Genomic DNA, 23,701 nt, shown 5'->3' with positions numbered 1-23,701 from the left:
TTAGTACTGTTTGATAAAGTAAGGAACATTGTAATGTTGTTCAAACCATGTAACCATGATAGCAGAAAACTGGCCCTACAAATGTATCTGCAAAGTAACAGGTTAATACAATATATTTCTTTTTTTTTTTACCCTGGATTTTTCTTTAGCAACAACAACAAAAATACTTATTAATGTTTCATAAACATTAATGAGTGGATTTAAGTAAATGATCAGAAAGGTATAAGAATAAAGATCTATCCAACCAAGAATGGTCAATGGCTAACATACAACTAACTCATGGGTCATGTTGGATCACAACCTCAAAAGCTTCACCAATGATCTCAAAACAACTTGGTGGGGGATTTTCATAACTCTAAGCTCTTGCTTCGCCCTCTCTATCACTTTTATCTGCCTGGCGAAAACCAAATTACCCAAACCTAAAATAAAGCACAGTCCATGATTTTTGAGCTTTCTGCTTGTTTTCCTTTGATACATATCTTCTCTGGTTTCCAAAAGTTATAATCTTCCAGAACATACAATCTTCACTAATATATTTTATTATAATATATTTTTAAAATATCTTACTTATTTATTTGAGAGAGAGAGAGAGAGCATGAGCAGGGAGCAAGGAGAGGGAGAAGCAGAGGCTCGATCCCACGATCCTAGGATCATGACCTGAGCTGAAGGGAGATACTTAACCAACTGATCCACCCAGGCACCCCTATTATTGTATCTTACAAACTTTTATAGGCATAAAATGAAATGATACCATCAGGGCCACCAGAGGGACATACCTCAATTAAGGTGAGTAACACTTATTCTCTATTGTTGGAAATTTAAGTCATTTAAAACTAAAAAGGTGAATGACATCTTTTACATGGTCCATTGTGTACATTAAGGTTATACTGGTCAGACTTCAATGGTTAGAGAAGAATGTCTCATAAATTGATGTACCAAATACTGCTAACTTTTTCCATTCAGATTATGAATATAGCTAAGTACAGAACTCTATCAGATATCCAATGGAGCTTACAGAACACAGAATTCTACTCAAATATTAAATTGGGGTGAGAAAGTAGCTACAACAACCTAGCTGTCTATAGAATAAAAGAAGCAAGAAGAATTTCTTAGAGAGGCAATTAAGGAGGAGATGATAGGCACTGAGTACTTAGAAGACATTTTACAGCAAATTTTGGACTTAAAAAATGTTAATGGATGGGGCGCCTGGGTGGCTCGGTGGATTAAGCCACTGCCTTCGGCTCAGGTCATGATCTCAGTGTCCTAGGATCAATCCCCGCATCGGGCTCTCTGCTCAGCAGGGAGGCTGCTTCCCCTTCTCTCTCTGCCTGACTCTCTGCCTACTTGTGATCTCTCTCTCTGTCAAATAAAATAAATAAAATCTTTAAAAAAAATGTTAATGGCAATTTTGTAACAGGAATAAGAGAATTAATATCTGAATCTGAAATTCAATATAGAGAGTTAACCCCTTAGGAAAATGAGTTTTTCTAAATAAAGAAGAAAATAAGAACATATAATCAGTCTTAGGTAACTAACCCTTAGGCAAGAGTCAGATCTTTTGAAAAGTGGCAAAAAATTTAGACACCCCTCCAGAGAATATATGAAGGTAGCCAATGAGCATATGCAAAATTGCTCAACTTTTCCTAATAATAGTAATTAGAAAAATGTTTATCAAAACCACAGTAAGATATACTACTTTGCACCTTAAAAAAAAAAAACAAAAACAGAAAACAGGTATTGGGGCACCGGGGTGGCTCAGTGGGTTAAAGCCTCTGCCTTAGGCTCAGGTCATGATCTCGGAGTCCTGGGATCAAGCCCCACACTGGGCTCGCTGCTCAGCGGGGAGCCTGCTTCCCCCCACACCCCCACCTGCCTCTCTGCCTACTTGTGATCTCTTTCTCAAATAAATAAATAAAATATTTTAAAAAAGAAAGAAAGAAAACAGGTATCGGCAGGCACGTGGAAAAATTAGACAATCTGTGCACTATGGGTGGGAATATAAAATGGTTCAACTATTGTGGAAATAGGACAGTGGTTCCCCCTCAAAATTAAAGAGACTTGCCATATGGATCTAGCAATTTAACTTTTGGGTATATACACCAAAATATTTTAAAAATAATCGTTTGAACAGATACTTTACACCAGTGCTTGCAGCAGTATTATTCACAGTAGCCAGAGGTAGAAATAATCCAGATGTTCCACTGATAAATGGTTAAACAGACTGGAATATACATACATACATACACACACACATACAGTGGAATATTATTCAGCCTTATAAAGGGAGAAAATCGCAAAACATGCTATAATGTGGATGAACCTGAAAGGCATCATGCTAAATGAAATAAGCCTCACACAAGAAGACAAATACTCTATGATTCCACTTAAATGAGGTACCTAAAGTCATCATAATTCTTAGAGAAAGAAAGTAGGACTATGGTTGTTTGCCAGGGGATGAGAGAAAGGGAGAATGGATAGTTACTGTTTAATGGGTACAGACTTTCAATCTGGGAAGAATGGAAAAGTTCTGGAGATGGATGGTGATAATGGTTGTATAATAATGCAAGCATATTTAATGCTACTGGAACTGTAAGCCTAGAAATGGTTAAAGTGGTAAATTTTACGTACAGTAGCCCCTCCTTATCTGTGGGAGATATATCCCAAGACTTCCAGTGGATGCCTGAAACCAAGGATAGAACCAAACCCTGTATATACTATTTTTAACTCTATAGACATACCTATGATAAGGTTTAATTTATAAATTAGGCACAGTAAGAGATTAACCACAATAACTGATAATAAGAACAATTACATTGTAGTAAGAGTGGTATAAATGTGGTCTCTTTTGCTCTCAAAATATCTTAATATACTGTACTCACCCTTCTTTTTATGATGATGAAGTGAGATTATAAAATGCCTAAGTGGTAAGATGTAGTGAGGTGAATGATGCAGGCATGTGGTTTAATTTATAAATTAGGCTACGGCTAATTTATAAATTAAATTTAGGCTACGGCTGCTTCTAGACCTCGGCTGAATGCAGGTAACTAAAATTGTGGAAGTGAAACCAGAGATAGGGGGTGGGGTGCGGGGATAGAAGGGACTACTGCAAAGTATATTTTACTACAAGTAAAAGTAAAGAACCAGATCTAGAAGTCTTGATGGTTTTATCCTTCAACTAAAATGGAATAAGAGAGTAGTAGAGAAAGGTAAATCTAAGTAGTTGGGTAGTATTTGCACTCTACAAATACAGATATATCTGTAGCCGAAAATGGGTATTATAATGAAGACAGAAGTGATAATGTTACTCAACCCTTCTGGAAGGCACTCTTTAAAGGAGTACTGAGAATTACATATTTTGTAAGGTATTCAAATGTTTTAACAATCTACCCAAGGCTTGTAATATTAGATCATAAATGTTCATCTTGTGAGTACCCTTCTGACAGGAGGGCAAATAAAGATTCAAGTCCATCCTGATCTTATGTGTGTAACTGTTATAGAGAATTAGACCACTCTATCAAAAATATGCTACTCTGGCATAAAGATTTTCTGAGAGGGCAAAAAAAAGAGAAATAGCACTACAGAAAAGCTATATTCCCGTGACTGTTAATCATCAAAGATGAATCTAGATTTTTTCCAGCCTAGAGATGGCAGCAAGAGGAACATACTAGTAAACCTAACTAAAAAAAGCCCTTATCTTCCATCAATTTCCCCCTTATAATTACCTTCCTGCAGCTCTGACCCTAAAACCTAAACTCCTCTTCCTTTGTTTTGTCACTTCTCAATAAATGTATCATTCTTTGTTAAGAAGCTATATAAGCCCAAGCTCTAACCACCACTTTGAGTTACTCATTACTGAGTTTCTACTGCGTAAGTGCATGCCACACTAGTTAATAAACTGTTTTTCTTTTGTTACTCTTTCATCAGCTTCATTTCCAAGGCCCCAGCCAAAAAACCAATAAGGGTAGAGGAAAAACTTTCCTCCTTTACACTGCCATCATTGTGGAGTTCAGGAAAGGAGGAAAAGAATGCCCAAAACAAGAAGATATAATTATTTAAAGAAAATAAAATATTGTGCAGACAAGACATATTAGGGCTGAAAGTGATTTTTTTAAAGAGAGAGTGTATAAGTTGGAGAGGAGGGGAGCAGAGGAAGAGGGAGAGAGAAAGAATCCCAAGCATGGAGCCCCAGGTGGAACTCAATTTCACAACCCTGAGATCATGACCTGAGCCAAAACCAAGCAATGCACATTTAACCGACTTAGCCACCCAGACACCACTGTGGTAGAAACAAGTTTAATCAGTGCCATTTTAGAGAGTTTATAGGTCACCTCACAGAATCAGAAATAGAAAATAAAAAGGAAGCTAGGAAATTTAACACAGATTTAGTAATTAGGATGCATGTCTTTCAAATTGTGAGCAATGAATGTTGTTAGAAACAAGCTTTTTAAATAGCACTTTAACAAACAACAGAGTAAATGGTTATACAGTGAAGATCATCACTATGCACTTACAAAGGGAATTTTAAGCCTATTGTTATGCAAATGAGTACTTGAGAGGATAAAATTCTGACTGATAGTATGGATTCAAAAATTACTGTATCTCAAACAACCTAGATGAAAATTAAGATGATATATTCTGAAAACTGTATTAAATGACGGGAAGGTGCTTCTAGTGATAATGTATTTATGGACATAAATATGCACTGAAAACAATGGTCATTAAATGTGAGAATAGGCCAAAAATTTAACATTTGGGAGTTTAAAAAATGTTAATGCTTAAATTTATAAAGTAAATACTGTGAATGTACCTGTGACTATTTAGTCTAGAACCCTAAAAGTTTATATACTAAAATGGGCCTCTATTTCAGCTTGTCTTATATTTGGGTAAATAGAAAATTTTCTTTTTGTAGATGAAAGGCACAACAAGAGAGTATTTATGAATATTCACTAATCTGTGATTAGAATTTGCTCTGTATAACTGAATATTCTGTTTGGGTTCGAGTACTTACAGATACAGGAACGGGACTGGCAAGGAAAGAAAGCACCAATGTCAATGGCCAACACACCAGGTGATTCTCTGTCACCTCTGTCCATATCCAGGCATTATTCACATAATCACAAAACATCTGTTCTCTGTTAGATTACCCACAGTCCACTAATCCTCTTGCGTTCCATTAAGCACAGCTTGTATAGCACCTTGCATAGAAGAACCCATAGCATTTGCAAAAGGGGGGAAGAAGGATAGGTCTGAGGAAGGAGAGAGCAAAGAAACTAGCTCTATGGGCCCTCTGAGAGAGCAAAGTAAAGCATGCTCCCTACAACACTGCAAGAAAGTTGCTGATCTCAGTGTGGGGAGTACTGCACTGTATCTAAACATACTGCTAAATGACCTTGTAAAAATATACCCCTAGGATCTCCTACATGAGTCAGTGAGCTCCTAGGTGAGTCAGCTGGTTAAGCGTCCAACTCTTGATTTCAGTTCAGGTCATAATCACAAGGTCGTGAGATCAAGCCCCGTGTTGGGCTCTGCACTGATCAAGGAGCCTGCTTAACTCTCTCTCTCCTTCTCCCTCTGTCCCTATACCCTCTCTCTTCCTTTCAACAAAACAAAAAAAAAACAAAACAAAACACTTCTATCTAATAATTTTCTTTTCATTTCCCTGGAAGTTAATCTGGGACATAAAATGAACAAACAAACCTAAAACATTAAAAATGTCCCTAATAAAAATGTCCAATTGATGACCAGTTAACCCTAATTTTTAATTTTATAAAAATAAAGTTTATTGGTGATCCATAGCAAGGACAAACCTACTGAAATATAATGCTTTCATGCCAAGTTGAAAATAGACAATAACACAAACATAAAGATAATTTTTAAGGGTTCAGAGACCTTCTATTTAGTATCATACATAACACAGAAAACAGTGTGGATAAACAAGACATAAACAATGTATCTTGAGTCAATTTTGCCTTGATTTTCCTTGATAAATATAATACACAATATGAGAAATATGGAGCCCTGTCTCTCTGAGGGAATAAAAATAAAAATCACAAATGGCAAAAGAACTCTTCTTTGAAATGGATAATCTGGAGAAGCACATCATTAAAAAAAAAAAAAAAAAAAAAGGCAAAACCCCCTATAAACCACCATAAAAGGCAACTGCAGCTTACTGACTCTTATCAGAAGTTGTGTAATACAGAAAAGATGAGTTTATACTTAGTTCAGCATTACACTATGTGGTACACCTCGGAAAAATGATTAATTACAAAAATTATATTTTCCATTGCATTTTGTTCTTTTGAAAGTTACATAATTTTGGAACAGGGGTTGGGAGGCAGGGGAAGGAGGAGGGAAGTGGAAGAGCCGTTCTCATCCCTTACCATGTTTTCCGTGCTGTAGCCGTACTGCTGCGCCTCCGGGGAGTACAGACTCACCATGGATCTCGCTCCCTGAAGCTCAGGTGGTGCACTGTCACGCAACCACTGAGTGCCAAAGTGAAGTTCCTTCGCAGAGGGAACAGGAGCAGCCTCTTGAAGGTGTGATGAGAGATACAAGTCCACGGACTGCAAGTGATCTTGATATAGCTCATATTCGTCATCAACAAGCATCTCTCTTTCTTCCCCCATCTCCTGCAATCTAGGAATCAGAAATTCATGCATCTCCCAGGCCTCCTTGCTGTGGTCTATCTCTTTCTGTTCGGACTGAAAAGCCTTTCCCAAATTGAGGAATGGCTCATCTACAAGTTCTTCTTTATAATAGGGTTCATCTCTAAATTCCTGTAAATAAAAGTGGCAAAAATTATCTTTTTTTGCAGTGGCACTCTACGGGGATTCGTTAGGAAGTTAACCCGGACAGAACCTCAGTGACTATATTCCTCGCCCAGGCACAGTTACCTGGAATGGCTCTCCATTACAAAGGAGGAGAAATAAGTGCTCCCTCCCACACAACCCTCAATGCAAAGAAAGCAACAAACAGTAAGAGGCAGCAATCGGCCCTCGGCAAGGTGAGTGACTATTCCAAAAGGTCTGTTACACATTAACCACCTGAAAATTCTCAATCAGAAATAGAATTTTGTTAATCTGCTGCACTGAACATTTGGCTCATACATCTTATACAGAAGTAGTGCATAAGTACGGAAATGCATCATATCTAAGAAAGCAAAGATTTAAAAAGTCAGGACTTTCAAGCTTATGTAAAACTCAGATGGAATTATGGCTACTGAAATTATCAAAAAGCAGTATCTATAAAGATATGGGACGTATGTCCCAACTACCTTAAGTATGACTATTTTATAATATGCCCTGAAATGTTTATTTAATTTATTTATTTGACAGAAATCACAAGTAGGTAGAGAGGCAGGCTCCCCGCCAAGCAGAGAGCCCAATGTGGGGCTTAATCCCAGGACCCTGAGACCATGACCTGAGCCGAAGGCAGAGGCTTAACCCACCAAGCCACCCAGGCACCCCCAGAAATATGTTTTTTCAACTGTACTGAAATTATATGGCAAAAAGGAATGAAAATAGTATGCTTTTTAATTAATTTATATTTCACTACTTAGAAGTACATACAACTAAAACTAGTCATACATGTGCAGAAATTTTGCTGAGTTCCTAGGCAATGCCTGAGCAATGTATGGATTTGCAGAGCCTCTAACATAACCCTGGGGATCCTGAAGAGTGCTAAGCACAAGGAGGCTCAATTCCTCTTGGGAGATCAATGACATTTCCTACAGACCCCTATTCACTAAATATTACCAAATGCAAATTCATGGAATGAATCTACTACTTCCCACCTTTAAATTATTATAGTGTTATCAAATATTGCAAGCCAGCTAATTTTTTTACAGGTGTGTTTACTCTATATTTGAAGATGTCATACACTTATGAAATTTTAACAAAAAATGTCTAAACTAAAAAAAAAAAGACCCACAATGTATAGAAATAAATATCAGCTTGAGGCACTGTCAATAAATTATGCAAAGACTATCACCAGACGGTTGTTATCAGTTAAGGCAATACCATACTCTACCTTCAAAGAGCAAAATAGCCACAATTCATATTTAGAATAAAAGAGGAAAAGCTTCAAAATACACTTCCTAATATTAAAGTGGAAAGGAAGGTTTGACTAAATAACTCTTCTGTAGGAAGTATTTGGTAAGAAGTCCTTTAGTATAGCTCTGTTTTCTACAGCATTTTAAATGCATGCCTATTTTCAAACATTGTGTTCTCGCCTCAAAATTTTAAGAGTATATCTGTAGTATAAAATAAGGTATGTTTGTGCTTTGAAAATGCCTTGTATCTGGCCTTTGTCATTTATGAAGCCACTGAGATACAAGAGGGAAAACAGTTCATTTAAAAAAAAAAAAAAAAAAAAGGCGGGACGCCAGGTGGCTCAGTCCTTAAGTATCTGCCTAAGGCTCAGGTTATGGTCCCAAGGTCCTGGGATGGAGCCCCGTGTTGGGCTCCCTACTCAGCTAGAGGCCTTACTCTCTCTCTGCCAACCCCCCTATTTGTGTTCCCTCTCTCACTGGCAAATAAGTAAAATATTTTTAAAAAATTAAAATAAAATAAAATAAAAAAGAGGATCATTTAATTTATATCTCTTTAGCCAAGAGTGAGAACAAGCTGTTGTCTTCTTTATAGAAATGCTAGCTCACAGCAAACCATTCAAATACGAAATTGATTGACTAAATACCTTGGGTGCTTCAAGTATTAAAGATGAATTTATGTCATGAATTGTTTCCGAAAGTTCAGTCTTGTCTTCGTTGTTTGAATGTAAAATATAATGACTTTCTTCCTCTTTATCATCTTCCTGAAAACAGAAACGATTTTAATTTTATTTTTTTTTTAATTTTATTTATTTGAGAGAGAGAGCGCGCACTAGAGAGCAATGTGGGGGGGGCGGTGGAATGGAAGAGGGAGGAGCAGACTCCCTGCTGAGTAGGGTGTCTACAGGACTCAATTCCAGGACCTTGGGATCATGACCTGAGCCAAAGGCTGAGGCTGAACTAACAGCCACCCAGGCACCCCTGGAAAAAATATTTATTTATTTATTTATTTATTTATTAGCACAATTGTAGAGATGCTTTTGTCAACATGAAGCTATCTTTTACCAAGATATAACTGACACATAACATTATACAATGTAATAATTAGATGTATGTATATATTGCAAAGTTGTAATAAATTTAATTATATCTAAAACTTTCGAAATACAATATGGTCTTGCTAACCATCCCCAGGTACATTACATCCCCAGGACATATTTATCTTATGACTGGAAGTTTGCACCTTTTGATGACCTTCACCCATCTTACCCACCCCTTCCCACCTCTGGCTACTATAGGAAGAACTCTTATAATCAAGAAAATACTCTTGAACTCTCTTCAGATTAATTCTCATCCTTCCATTAAGTGCAAGGACACAATAAAACTTATACAAATTGTTTCATGAGAACAAACTTTTCTTTAATAATTAAAAAGAATTCCATATTTGTGTCAAAGCTTCTCATTCTTTTCAAGTATTCCTAAAACTACATGCAAAAGAATAAAACTGGACCATTTTCTTTCACCATACACAAAAATAAACTCAAAACGGATTAAAGACTTAAATGTGAAACCTGAAACCAAAAACTCCTTGAAGAAAGCATAAGCAGTGATCTCTCTGACATCAGTTGTAGGAACATTTTTCTAGATATGTCTCCTCAGGCAAGGAAATAAAAGCAAAAATAAACAATCAGGGCTACATCAAAATAAAAAGTTTGTGTACAGCAAGAGAAACAATCAACGAAATTAAAAGCCAGCTACAGAATACAAGAAGGTATTACAAATGACATATCCAGTAAAGGGTTAATATCCAAAATATATAAAGAACTGATAAAACTCAACACCCCCCAAAAAAATCCAGTTAAATAATCCAATTTAAAAATGGGCAGAAGACATGAACAGACAGAAGACATACAGATGGCCAGAAATACGATATGATCTAGTAATTCCACTATTGAGTATTTACTCAAAGAATAAGAAAACACTAATTTGAAAAGATACATGCACCTTTATGTTTATTAGAACATATTTACAATAGCCAAATTTGGAAACAAGCAGCTCAAATGTCCATCAATAGATGACTGGATAAGGAAGATGTGTTGTATAAATAAACAATAGACTATTATTCAGCCATTAAAAAAAAATGAAATCTTGCCATTTGCAACATGGATGGAGCTAGAGAATATAATGCTAAATGTATTAAGTCAGTCAGAGAAAGGCAAATACCAAATGATCTCATCACTCATACGTGGAATTAAGAAACAAAACAAACAAGCAAAGGAAAAGAAAGACAAACCAAGAAATATACTTTTTTTTTTAAACGATTTTTGTTTATTTATCTGACAGAGAAAGCGAGCGAGCAAGCACAAGCATGGGGAGCAGCAGGCAGGGGAGAAGCAGGCTCCCCACAGAGTAATAAGCCCAATAGGGGGGGCTCGATCCCAGAATCCCGGGATCATGAACCAATCCGAAGGCAGATGCTTAATCAACTGAGCCACCCAGGTGCCCCAAAACAAACTCTTAACTATAGAGAACAAATTGATGGTTACCAGGATGGGGGGGGTGGATAGAGGGAACAGATGAAGGGCACTTACCGTGATGAAAAATTAATAGATAGATAGATAGAGAAATAGATAAATGAATTAAGTAAATAAATAAACTTTAAAAAAAAAATTCAACAGAAGTACACATTAGAGTTTCACATGTTTGTCAGATATAAGATCAAATTACCAAGTCAGTATCATTACCTCTACTTCAGCAATAGCTAGTTTGAAAATGTAACAAAAAATAAGACATTATTCACAAAGTGGGAGAAAAAGCAGTAAATTATCTCAGAATTACGCTAAAAAAGACTGTACAGCACATTTAAGGAGAATAGAGTAAAAGAAGATTTGACTAAACAGAAACATACTATGTGGGGGGAAGTATTCCTTAAATTCAAAAACAGACCAAAAAAGGAACTTAATATTAAAAAATATCATATGGGGCACCTTGGTGGCTCAGTTGTTAAACATCTGCCTTTGGCTCAGGTCATGATCCCAGGGTCCTGGGATTGAGCCCTGCATTGGGCTCCCTGCTCAGTGGGGAGTCTGCGTCTCCCTCTCTCTCTCTTCTGTGCCCTCGCTTCTGTTCCCTCTCTGTCAAATAAATAAAATCTTAAAGAAAAAAAAAAAAGAAGACTTATCAGTATAGGGACACTTCTATGGCTCAACTTGTTGAGCATCCAACTCTTGGTTTTGGCTCAGGTCATCATCTCAGGGTCATGGGATTGAGCCCCATATAGGGCTCCGTGCTTGGTATGGCATATGCTTGTGATTCTCTCCATCCCTGTCTGTCCCTCTTCCCACTCACACTCTCACACTCTCTCTCACTAATAAATAAATAAAATCTTTTCAAAAAAAAAAAAAAGGAAAAAAAGAAATGTATCAGTATATACAGGATAATAACAAAATTTTTAACAAAGGTACAGTACACTTGCCATCTGAAAAGTTTCAGACATCTTGGTGTCTACCAGCTCAATAGCAGTCCTAGGTCAGAACATAGCTACCATTTATGAAGTCCTAGCTCTAAATCATGATCCATGGTAAACACTTCATATGCTTTGTCTCAACTTGATCTTCACAGCAATCCAAGTCAGGGCTTTATATTTTGTATTTATATAAAAATAATGGCAAAATATATATATACTATGACACTACGTGACAAACATTGTTTTAAACATTTTAAATATTCAATTTAGTATATTCATTAACATATTAATATACATTCTAAAAAGTAGGTAGTCTTATTAACCCTAGTTTACAGATGAGTAAAAAATTACATGACTAATCATTTACACACCCAGAATTGGAACTAACTGGCTTTACGGTCTGGGATCTCAACTATGTCATGCAGTCCCCACATTACAGACAAGAAGTGGGAGCTGATGAGGTTAAAGAACTGGTCCATGGACACGCAGCCTTGCAAGTCACAGAACTAAGCAGAAACTCACAGCTGTCTGGCTTAAGAACTCCATCGCCACCTCTGACCTATTAGTTTCAAAGATACAATGCAGTTTTTAAAGTCAGTTCATTAATTTTTCTGGATCTGGTATATTTAAGATGAATTTGTAGAAACGAAGATAAACCCCATTCATGATTAACATGAAACTATATAATATGAAACACATTATATAGACAATGTATATCAATATAATACCTGACTTAATAAAAAATTCATGTTCTCCTTTTATATATTCATAGTCTTTCTGGCCCAAGATGACTTTGGGCCACCTTCTTCAGTTTCTTCCCTCCTTCTGCAGAGGACTAAGTGAATGCTCATTACGTGATAAGGTAAGTGGCCACCAAGCGGGCCACCAGAGAGACTGAGACCTTAATGAAGATCTATATGTATCACTATTTACAGCTCATGAGCAAACAGTTTGGCTAAAGGCTCCCAGAAATTAAAGAAGGAATAAATGGTAATTCCATTAATTTTTTTTAAAGATTTTATTTATTTATTTGACAGAAAGAGAGTGTGTACATAAATAGCCAGAGCAGCAGGCAGAGAGAAAGGAAGAAGCAAGTTCTCCGCTGAGCAGGAGATCTGAAGCGGGACTCAATCACAGGACCTTGGGACCATAACCTGAGCGGATGACAACAGCTTAACTGACTAAGCCACTCAGGCACCCCTCTACTAAGAATTTTTTAGAGTCCTGAAAGTGACCTTTGTCTTTATCCCTTTTGTGGTTTCCCACTCCCCTATTCAAAAAGGGGAGCCTAGGCAAAGGTCCACCTCACAATTACGACGTTCCAAAACCCTCTCAGAATGCGGCTCTGATATCCTGAGGTCTCTTCAGCTCTCCCTCCACCAGAAACAGCCCAGGAATCTGCACCCAGGCAGTAACAAAGCTCTGATTTCTATACCACCTGACACATCCCTCAAGTGCTTCAGAGTAAAGTCATGCTGTTTAAGGCCTCCAGGACATAAATAATTTGGGATTTCCTCTGGCAGCCCAAGTAACCCGGCAAGTACTCATCAGGGAAAATCGAGACAACAACCCCCTACCCCTGCCACAACCAAGAAGATGAGATCTCCATAAAGACATCAAGTTCCTCCCTGCAAATTAATTTGTCCAGAAATCAAACTAGGCAACTCCTGGTGTCTCATGTTGGCTATGGCAACACCCATACACCAAATATAGAAGACAGAGTCAAGAACTTTGATTAGCTATATGCTATACTCCATTTTGAAATATTTAGAGTGTCTCATAGTATAACATACCGGCATCTTTATGGGGAATTCATTAAGGCCATGTTGAGTATCCCCAACACATAAATACTACATGTAATACAGGAGTTATCTCTATGTATATATCTATACCTACATATCTGTAAATGAAGATATTTATCTATATTTACCTATACATATGGACATGTGTGGTATGTTAACATATTCATATAGCTTATTAATACATTTCATAGAAAAAAAGAATCTTAGAGTTAAGAAAAATTTTAGGAGTCCTCTAATCTTGGTCAGTCTTCAGAGATGAAAAAATGGGCTCAGAGAAGAAAGGTAGTATAATGATGATCAAATTACTAGGACAGGGGCACCTGGGTGGCTCAGTCATTAAGCATCTGCCTTTGGCTCAGTCATGATCCCAGGGTCCTGGGACTGAGTACCGCATCAGATGCCCTGCTCAGCGGGGAGCCTGCTTCTCCCTCTCCCACTCCCCCTGCTTGTGTTCCCTCTCTCACTGTGTCTCTATCAAATAAATAAAATCTTAAAAAAAAAAATAAAATTTACTAGGACAACGTTTCTCAAAGTGTGAAATTCTTCATCAGAATTATAGGGGCAGATCCCTCAACAGCACATCCCAATGACTAGATGAGAATCTCTGAGGGTAGGACCTCCAAAACTGCATTATAGCCAACTCCCAGGTGATCCTCATGTATATTACATATCTTTGCATTGAAACCTACTGGGCTGACTCATAGGAAAGGTAGAAACAGAGTCCAGGCTTCACACTTAAAACAGAGTCCAGTTTAACACTTTACTAAGACCATCTCTCTGTTTTCAGAAGGGCTGTCTACAAACTAAACTCACAAGTTAAATATACAGCACTGTGGTCTGAAGCCCCCTGAGTTTATACCCCAACTCTGTCCCTTACTAGCTACATCACTGAGGATAAACTGGTCAACTCTCCATGTCCTGATGGCCTCATCTATAATCTCTTCAAGTTGCCAGGAGGATTAAACTAGTTTATACATGTAAAAGTTTTAAAATACTGACATACAGTAAGCACTCAAGAACATCTTCATACTGCTTGCAAATTATCATCAAGTATTTTGTTGCATTGGGGAACCTCAGAAGCACCCTAATTGTAATATGGCCCTTAGTCATAAACACAAATCTGACCTGGTACATAAGGATAAGCAATAAGAGAACTTCAAGATGACCTGACCACATGGAGTTCTAGTTGCTAGGGATTATTAAAGCACTTTGATGGGCAGAAGAGCATATTCAAATCCCATTGCTACGGTTAAAACAATATAGTTAACTGCATTTTAACGTATCATGCCGTCTCAACATCATTTCCAAGTGAAAGTTAAAATGCATAGACTTTTGAAATTTACATCATAAGGAATATGATGAGAATGTGCAGATCTTTGCTAATATTATGAAGATAAAGATAGTAGTAAAAGCAAAAGGACTAGCAACATTAGTAGCTACTATTTATATAACAACGTGCACGCACTTAATCTTTAGTCCCCAAAATCATATGAGACAGATATTATGTTTCTAACTTTTTAAGTCAAGGACCTAAGAAACTTCTCTTAGGACACAGAGAGAATAAGCTGTGGAAGAGGGATTCGAAACCAGGTGTATTTGTCTCCAAAATCCATGTTCTTAAGTATTACACTATTATCACGTCCTACATTAACAACATTGAACACTTACCACCAAGGGCTTACAGATGCCGAGGCGTACAATGCCTGGCGGCACAGCTTTCAACACATCCACAGCTTCGGCAAGTGTGGTGTTTTCCAAACAGCATTCATTAACTGAGACCAGGCGGTCCCCAGGTAATAGCTCTCCCCCTCTTTCTGCAACACCATCTGCCACCAGGGAACGGATCACAATCACTGATCTTGTGGGATCTAAAGGGTCCTGAGGATCAAGCCAAGAAGAAAGATAAGTCAGTTTCTGAAAATGCATAGACTCATGAATCTGATTTCACTATTTACAGTAAGTACCCAGTATTCTGGGGATATTCTTCCAAAGAGGTCAAGAATCTATTACAGTATCACTCTATACATCCACACAAATATCATTTTATATTAAGGTAGAAACATCATCTTAATAATTTCAGCTATGTGTCTGAGGGATCAATACCTACAAATTTCTTTTTTGAACTTTCGGTGACTGGTATTTTATTGAGCCACAAGAAGCCTGATGACAGTTGAACAAGACTCTGACATCCTCACGCATAGTCATATTATAGGCCAAAGACAAGTCTGCTCTTGGGTAGTAAGTAGGCTCTAAGAGAAGGAACTATGGTAAATGAAACTTCAAGTTTTATGTATTCCACCAGTATAAAACCCTCATGCTAAATCAATGAAGTTCAAAAAAGATATGGAATCCATGGAATATTCCACTGTATGAAAAAAGGAGCTTAAAAATAACACAGCTACAATTTATAACATATAAATTGTAACATGGTATAGGGACCCCTTGGTGAGAACTATTCTGATACAAGAAAATAAGCATCACTTTATGAACAAAACCAATGTGAAAATAATTCTGATCCACTGGAAAGGCCCCATTTTTCTTTTTATTTAGCAGCCTGAAAGATAATGTTGACATTCAATAAATGCATTTGATTAATAAGAATTTATAGTCCATTATTTTTTATTTTGTTGGACACTGATATATAGTACTATGTGTCAGGCTCTATTTTAAGTGCTTTACTCTAACACTTGTCTATGTTTCTACAGATGAGGGAACTGAGGCTCAGAAAGCTAAGGAAACTTGCCAAGATTACCCATCTGGTAAGTGGCAGAGTTAGGATTCAGATCCAACCAGGCTGGTTCCCAAGACCTTCTCTTAACTACCATGCTCTGCTACTTGTTCCACATTAAAATAATGGTACAACTACTAAATCTCAAACTTAATGAGAGAAAAAAAAATAATCAGACCTCAGGTGAAATACTTGTTTTTATTTTGTTCCTACTGTTTCATTACATACATACTGTTCCATAAAGGCAAGGTGTAGTAACACAAGATTCTACTACTGTTGAACTCTTCCTGACAAATGAGAGACTAACGGCCATGTTTTATGTTAGAATCAGAAGACTTTGTAATTAACAAAGTGAGAATCTGCCAAGTTCCAGGCTGTCAGTTTGAAGTGGCTGATGGTTCTTTTGAAGTTTTCTGATCCACTTTTCATAGACCTCTGTGTTTTAGATATCAAGGTTCATTTTCAAGTACTATATGGAATTTTAACCAAATATATATAAATCAAAAAAAGCAACACAGCTAATTCCTTGAAAAATGCCTTCAAACATAACTTATCTTACTCTCCTTAACCTTGCTTCTCTGCTCCAAGGTCAAGAGATTCTTGGTATATCTCTAACATGCTCTGATGTATAACACCTCATATTCAGGAAGAGGATGGAAAGTAAAAATAGTCAGGAGTACTCAGTAACAAAGTATACAGTGTTGAACTATAATTACACCAATACTTTCAAGTAGAGGGAGCTATTGCATAGGAAGAGAAAAGAAAAGAACAACAACAAAAAAAAGTACAGTGGTATATCAGCAGGCAATCACCGCAGATATAAAAGAGCTGTCTATTTTGTCACCGGCAACCATGAATCACAACACACTTTTCATTCTGAAATATGAAACCATTACATTTTAAGTTTGACACACTAATAAATAAGCTGTACAATTATGTCCTTCATTTAGGATGTCAGTTTGTGATGAAAGGCTTTTTTATTAGGGGGGAAGGGAAACTACATAATAGCATATTCCCCTCATGAAATGCACAGAAAGCAACCAGCATTACTTCATATTAATAATTACTAAACTTTCCCAGAGAAAATTGCAACAGTAAAATATACCAAAAGCAAATAAATGATTTCACCAGCTTGGTACAAGCAATCTCTGCAGTTTCATGGAACACCAAATCAAAAAGCACTACTTTTACCCCAACTAGATGAATAGGTTTTCAAAATGCAACCAGCTGAAATGATAATTAGAAACACTTCAAAGAAAGATTAACCGGGCAATAACAGAAATGGAACGATTAATAGATTTCCCTTATTACAAAAAAGTCACGGTAAGCATTCATTTATACAAAGTACAGTCTTCTTTTGGACCTTAAACTATACCAGGTGTGCTTGCTTACTAAAATTTATTCAGGCTTACACCTCTAGTTATTCTCAACACTAAGTCTAATCTACCACCCTTTTTCCTTTTCCTAGAGGAGAGAACTCAAGGGTCCCTCCTTTGTCCAAAAAAAAAATAAAAAAAAAAAAAGAAAAGGACAAACCATCCACTTCTGAAGATGCTCCATTATGTATAATCACTATTTCATTTTCTGTGATGACTTTTCTGATGGTGTGATTTCTTAGGTAGCTGAATGAAGTTGCTTTAATGAGGAACAGTCATTTCCTTTCATCCTCATCATATTTAGTAGCTGCCCTATGGAAAAAGAACAGCTACTGCCTACTGGGATGACAGCTATTCTTTTTATTTTTTTTTTTTAAGGCACAACCCTACTTTATTTTTTTAGTTTTTTAAAATTATTATTATTTTTGCTTATTTGCCTTTTTATTTTTTTATTATCATTAAATGTATTATTTGTTTTAGGGGTACAGGTCTGTGATTCATCAGTCTTATACAATTCACAGCGCTCACCATAGCACATATCCTCCCCAACGTCCATCACCTAGCCACCCATCTGACTGCTATTCTTGAGGCTTTGCTGCATTAAAAAATGCTGAAAACCCAGCCTGATTTAGGCTCTTCATCATCAGGAAGGTCTGTTTTCTGAAAATGTAATCCACAATAGCATATACATGTTGTAGCAAACAAAATGTTATGACGATATTTCTTAAGACCTCTACCCAACTGCGAGACCCCATGCAGATTTTTTTTAAAGTCCCCATCAGTTTTTATCACCTTTTATCACAATTTTAATACTCTATTCTTACTATTTTGGTAAATAACACTGCAAGGAACATTGTATTCCAGATTCAACATTGTTTTAGACTAAGCAGTCAACAGAGGGCACTAAAGACTAATCACAGAACACAAGAAACAGCATCTTTCACTATGCTAGCCATTCTCTTCTTAAAGATTTTTTCTTGCTTATTCAAAAGGCTTATATTATTATTCACATTATAACAGCATGCCCTATGTTTGCCTCAACTCAACCGTTTATGAAAGTTGCTCCCTACAGCTCTTAAAAATATTACTGAACAATCAATTAAGAACTGCTAACCTCCCTCAGACACCAGACCAGAAGACAGGAGGTCTGACTTGAATTCTTCTCACTACTCAGCTATGAAATCCTGAAAACCCAATTAACTGCTCTGTCTCACAAGTGAATACAATCACTGTACCTGCTTGAAGAAAAGTGCATGTAAGAATTTATGAGGTTTGCATTCATGTTTGATATTATAAACATAAGATGTTTCCATGTAGGGAAAATCCAAGTTGACAGAGTCCTCTCCTCCCATAAGCGAGTGGTATATGGTAAAGCATTCAGTTAATTCCTCTCCCCTCACCCCTCCACTGAGCTGCTAGCTGAAGCATGTCAGTTTGGTCTTCCATCTTTTCCAACTGACCCTTTCTCTCCATTTCCACTGCCACTACCTTGGTTTAGCTTCTCATTATTTCTTGCCTAGGCAACTGCTAATCTCCCCATCTCTGCTCTTGCCCTCTTCAGTCTATTTTCCACAGAGATAAAGGAATAATCTTCAAAAATAAAAATGTGGGGCTCCTGAGTGGCTCAGTCAGTTAAGCGTCTACTCTTGATTTTGGCTCGGGTCATGATCTCGGGGTCGTGAGATCGAGCCTTGCATGAGGCTCTGCACTGGGTGTGGAGCCTTCTTAAGATTCTCTCTCTCTTCCTCTCCCAATGCCCACTCCCACACAACCTCTACTCACACACTGCTCTCTCTCTAAAAAAATAAAAATAAAAATTGGGCACCTGGGTCGCTCAGTCAGTTAAATGGATGACTCTTGATTTCGGCTCAGGTCATGATCTCTGGGTCCCAGGATCCTGACACTCCATGCTCAGCAAAAAGTCTACTTGGGATTCTTTCTCCTTCTCCCTCTGCCCCTCCCCCCTCTCACACTCTCCCTTTCTCACTCTCTCAAATAAATTAATCTTTAAAAAAATAAAAATAACAAAATTAATAAAAATTTAAAAAAATAAAAATGCAATTACAATTTTTTTCTCTTTTTAACACTTCAGCAACACCCAACTGCCTTCAGGATCAAGTCTTAACTGCTTGGTAGAGCAATTCCCTCAGATGAGTCTAAACTCCTCTTGCTCTCCCCTTATGTACCACTGCCCACCCCTGTTTGCCCCACACATTGCCCCAACAATGCAGAACTACTGAAATCCAAGGACTGTGAAATGCTTTGATGTGCTTCCTGACATCCTACAAACCATTCCACCTACCAGGAATACTTTTTCCCTGTCCCAATGCCACTTCTCTCCATCTCTGCCACCAGAGTCAGATCCAATGTGTTCCCATTGGATGGAGAAGCCGTCCCTAGAAGCCTTCCCTGACTCCCCAAAGCTGACTCAGTAACTTTCTACTCTGTGATACCCCTAAATCCAAAAGAGGACTTCCACAGAGCCTTTGTCATAATATAGTTTTCCTTACTGTCCTGTACCTCCAGAATAAGTTAGGTCCTCCTCCTACATGTATCCACCGCACCTTGCATTTTGTCTACTATAACACTTTTGACATTTTACAGAAATTACTTCAACTGTCTTTCCTACTAAAAATAAGCTTCACGAGAGCAATGGTATGTTTGCTTATTTGCTGCTTTACTTCCAGGACCTAACTGTAGTGACAGCCACATGGAAGGTACTCAATAGTAGTTGAAATATTGAATGACTGAAACTATTTGGTTTCTCTCTCTTCACTAGACTGTTAAGTACATCAAAGGCAAAGGACACATCCCATCATAGATGAATAAGAACAACATGACTTACTGAGTTCTTGCCATGCCAGGAATGTTCTAGAAATCTTACTTATTAGAATTCATTTAACCTTCAAACCACCATGAAGGTACCGTTATTATCCCCACTTTTAAGATGAGGAAAATTAACCAAGGCACACAGCTGATAAATGGCAGAGCCAGAATTTAAACCAGTTGGTTAAGTTCCAGAGTTTATGTTCTTAGCCTTTAAGTGATGCAGTTTCTCTATCTTCAGGTATTTGCCAAATGAATTAATATCGAAAGCAGGCAAACTGACAGAAGATATATTTATTGCCTTGCCAAAGTATGCAAACTGAGTCCCTTACTTATCCCTTACTTATCACACTGGTTACTAGCTGATGAAGTTAGCACAGAATGTGTAGCATGCTGTATGTACAAATCAAACATCCCTTTGTTTGCCAAATTTTAATCTATATATGTGTTCTTGAGAATCCATTCATTTGGTGAGCTAGTCTAACCTGTAACACCTTTACATGAACAGTTAAAAACTCGTGACAGTAATTATGCCTAAACAGATGTGCATAATTTCCAAAGTCTCTGTAGTGTCTATAAAATGTAGTACATGAATATCTGTGTACATTCCCACAGGTCAAAGAGCTCAGAGTTCACATAAACTAAGGCAAGATGCAGGGACATCACTGGGGGCAGAATGGTGGTTCAGCTGAAATGTGAGCTCTGTGAAAGATATATCAACCTAAAGGCATGGGGAGCTCTGGTCATGAAGCTGCTCCATAGGTAAAACCACAAATCCATGGAAGCAAATACAGCAAGCTCAGTGGAAATGCAATGTTACATAAAGAGGAGACAGAAGAAATGAACAAGAATAGTGGTCACATTTAATAAAATTGGCAGGACATCTGTAAGAGCTATTTTTAAAAGAGGAACGTGAGACATATACCAAGGACTGTTCTGACATTCAACATTTATATGCTATGCAGTATTATTCCAATGCAGAAAAACAGAAGTCAAGATATAAACAATGACTTAACTCCATGCACTCAAAATAAAGAACAATGTCTGGGTTTTGTTTTAAATTCTGTACTATAAAATCCTAACTTTTAAAAGCATTAAGGAAATAGGAGTCTTTATGGCAGAATGGGAAAAAGATAGACCATATTTTATTTCAGATAAAAACTTGTGTCTAACAGATCGATGGAACAGGATAGAGAATCCAGAAATAAACCCATGCCTACATGGCCAATTGACAAAAGAAGCACGAATATACAATAGGGAAAAGACAGTCTTTTCAATAAATGGTGTTGGGGAAACTGGACAGCTACATGCTGTGTGAATCTGGACCGTTTCCTTACACCACACACAAAATTAATTCAAAAGGGATTAAAGGCCTAAATGTGAGAACTGAAACCATAAAACTCCTAAAACACAGGCAGTAATCTCTTAGACATCAGCCTAACCAACATATTTATGGATAGGTCTCCTCAGGCAAGGGAAACAAATGCAAAAATAAACTACTGGGACTATACCAGAATGAAAACTTTAGCACAGCAAAGAAAACCATCGACAAAACAAAAAGGCAACCTAGTGAATGGGAGGTGTTTGCAAATGATATATTTGATAAAGGGTTAATAGCCAGAATATATAAAGAACTTCTACAACTCAACACCAAAAAACAATCTGATTAAAAACTGGATAAAGTTTTAACAATCTGATTAAAAGCTGCGTGAGTGGCTCAGTTGGTTAAATGCCCAACTAGATTTTAGTTCAGGTCATGATCTCAGGGTCATGAGATCAAGCCTCCCATGGGGCTCCATGCTGGGTGTGGAGCCTGCTTAAAATTTCCTCTCTTCCTCTCCCTCTGCCCTTTCCACCCTAATTAAATTTTTAAAAATAGATAGAGGACCTGAACAGATACTCTCCCAAAGAACATATACAGGTGGCCAAGAGACATAGGAAAAGATGCTCAACATTGCTAATCATCAGGGCAATGCAAATCAAAACCACAATGACGTATCATACACTAGAAAGAATGGCCAGTATCAAAAAGACAAGAAATGACAAGTGTTGGCAAGGATGTAGAGAAAAGGGAATCCTCAGACACTATTGGTGCAAATGTAAATTGGTGCAACTACTATGGATAATAGTATAGAGGTTCCTCAAAAAATGAAAAATAAAAGTATCCTAAAGAAAACTGAAACAAACAAACAAACAAACAAACCCTATGACCCAGTAATCCTACTGCTGGGATTTACAATGGCCAAGACACAAAAGCAACGCATCTCCTGTCCATCAAGAGATAAATGGATAAAGAAATGTCACACACATACACACGCACGCACAAACACTGGAATATTACTCAGCCACAAAAAAGGAATGAAATCTTGCCATTTTGCAACAACATGAATGAACCTACAGGGTATTACAACTGACTGAAATAAATGAGACACAGAAAGACAAATACCATATGATTTCACTGACATATGTATAATACAAAAAACAAATTAAACAGTCTCTCAAGTACAGAGAATTGGTGGTTGTCAGAGGGGAAGTAAGAAAAATCAGTGAAACAGGTGAAGGGGATTAAGAGGTACAAACTTCCAGTTACAAAATAAATAAGTCAAGGAAATGAAAAGCAGGGCATAATAATAATAATAATAATAATACTGTAATAATGTTGTATGGAGACAGATGGTAACTACACATCATGGTGAGCACTGAGAACATTTAGAATCGTCCAATCACTATGTTGCACATCTGAAACATAACATAGGCCAACAACATATCAATAATTTAAAAAATATATATAAATTACTTTACCTTTGATAATTTTGACATTTACTGTCAATTGAGTATATTAAAACATAAAGTTGGTATAGTAAACTCATGAGAGGAAATACAATTAAATCACACAGTCTTCATTCTATGTTTAATTACTCAAATTAGTTCTGAAAGTTCTGTGCTGCTGTTTAGGTCATCACACCAAAATAATTGCTCTTTTCTATGACCGGATTCCTTCACCAAAATGAAATGATTCCCAAAAATGTCTGGGAAAACAACTTCAAATAATTATGAAATAAAAAGTGCTCTACAAATGAAGAGATCTCCTAACCAATGAATTCAATGTTGTGGTGTACATTATCACAAAAGGAGGTACTGAGCCTAACTCCACAAATACATATTCATAGGTGTGAGGAAGTATTTTAAAGATAATTTTAAAGGATCTACATTAATTTCTGGATAACATGAGGTAGATATCTATGGAATATTTGATAAGAGAATTATTCCAACTCAACAATTGCTAACTAAGAGAAAGCAAAAAGTGGCAAATCTTTGTTTCTTCAGGAGTATACTCTTACATGTGACCATTATTATTTGAACTGAAAAGTATTATGTTAAAATCTAAATAAATTAACTAAGTGAAAATTTCAAGATAAGATCTCAAGGAAATTACTAAGATGGAGAATACTGGAA

The 23,701-nt window shown here is 37.0% G+C and overlaps 1 protein-coding gene across 8 annotated transcripts in view; it reads right to left on the bottom strand.

Annotated features, from left to right (window-relative positions):
- PATJ (PATJ crumbs cell polarity complex component) overlaps window positions 1-23,701 on the bottom strand; it is a 371,435-nt gene that overhangs the window by 257,397 nt on the left and 90,337 nt on the right. For 7 of the 8 annotated variants that reach the window (XM_045064632.1, XM_045064627.1, XM_045064628.1 and 4 more), the window contains exons 18-20: window positions 14,984-15,193; window positions 8,695-8,811; window positions 6,381-6,776 (exon numbers count right to left, since the gene is read on the bottom strand). In XM_045064632.1, coding sequence (XP_044920567.1) covers window positions 6,381-6,776; window positions 8,695-8,811; window positions 14,984-15,193 — 723 coding nt within the window. The remainder of the gene's footprint in view (window positions 1-6,380; window positions 6,777-8,694; window positions 8,812-14,983; window positions 15,194-23,701) is intronic. The other variant, XM_045064631.1, reaches the window with a different exon arrangement.

This window comes from Mustela putorius, unplaced genomic scaffold (assembly GCF_011764305.1).
Source record: "Mustela putorius furo isolate JIRA1106 unplaced genomic scaffold, ASM1176430v1.1 tig00003853_pilon_pilon_pilon, whole genome shotgun sequence".
Classification (NCBI taxonomy): domain Eukaryota; kingdom Metazoa; phylum Chordata; class Mammalia; order Carnivora; family Mustelidae; genus Mustela; species Mustela putorius.
This window is presented reverse-complemented; position numbering and strand designations above follow the sequence as displayed.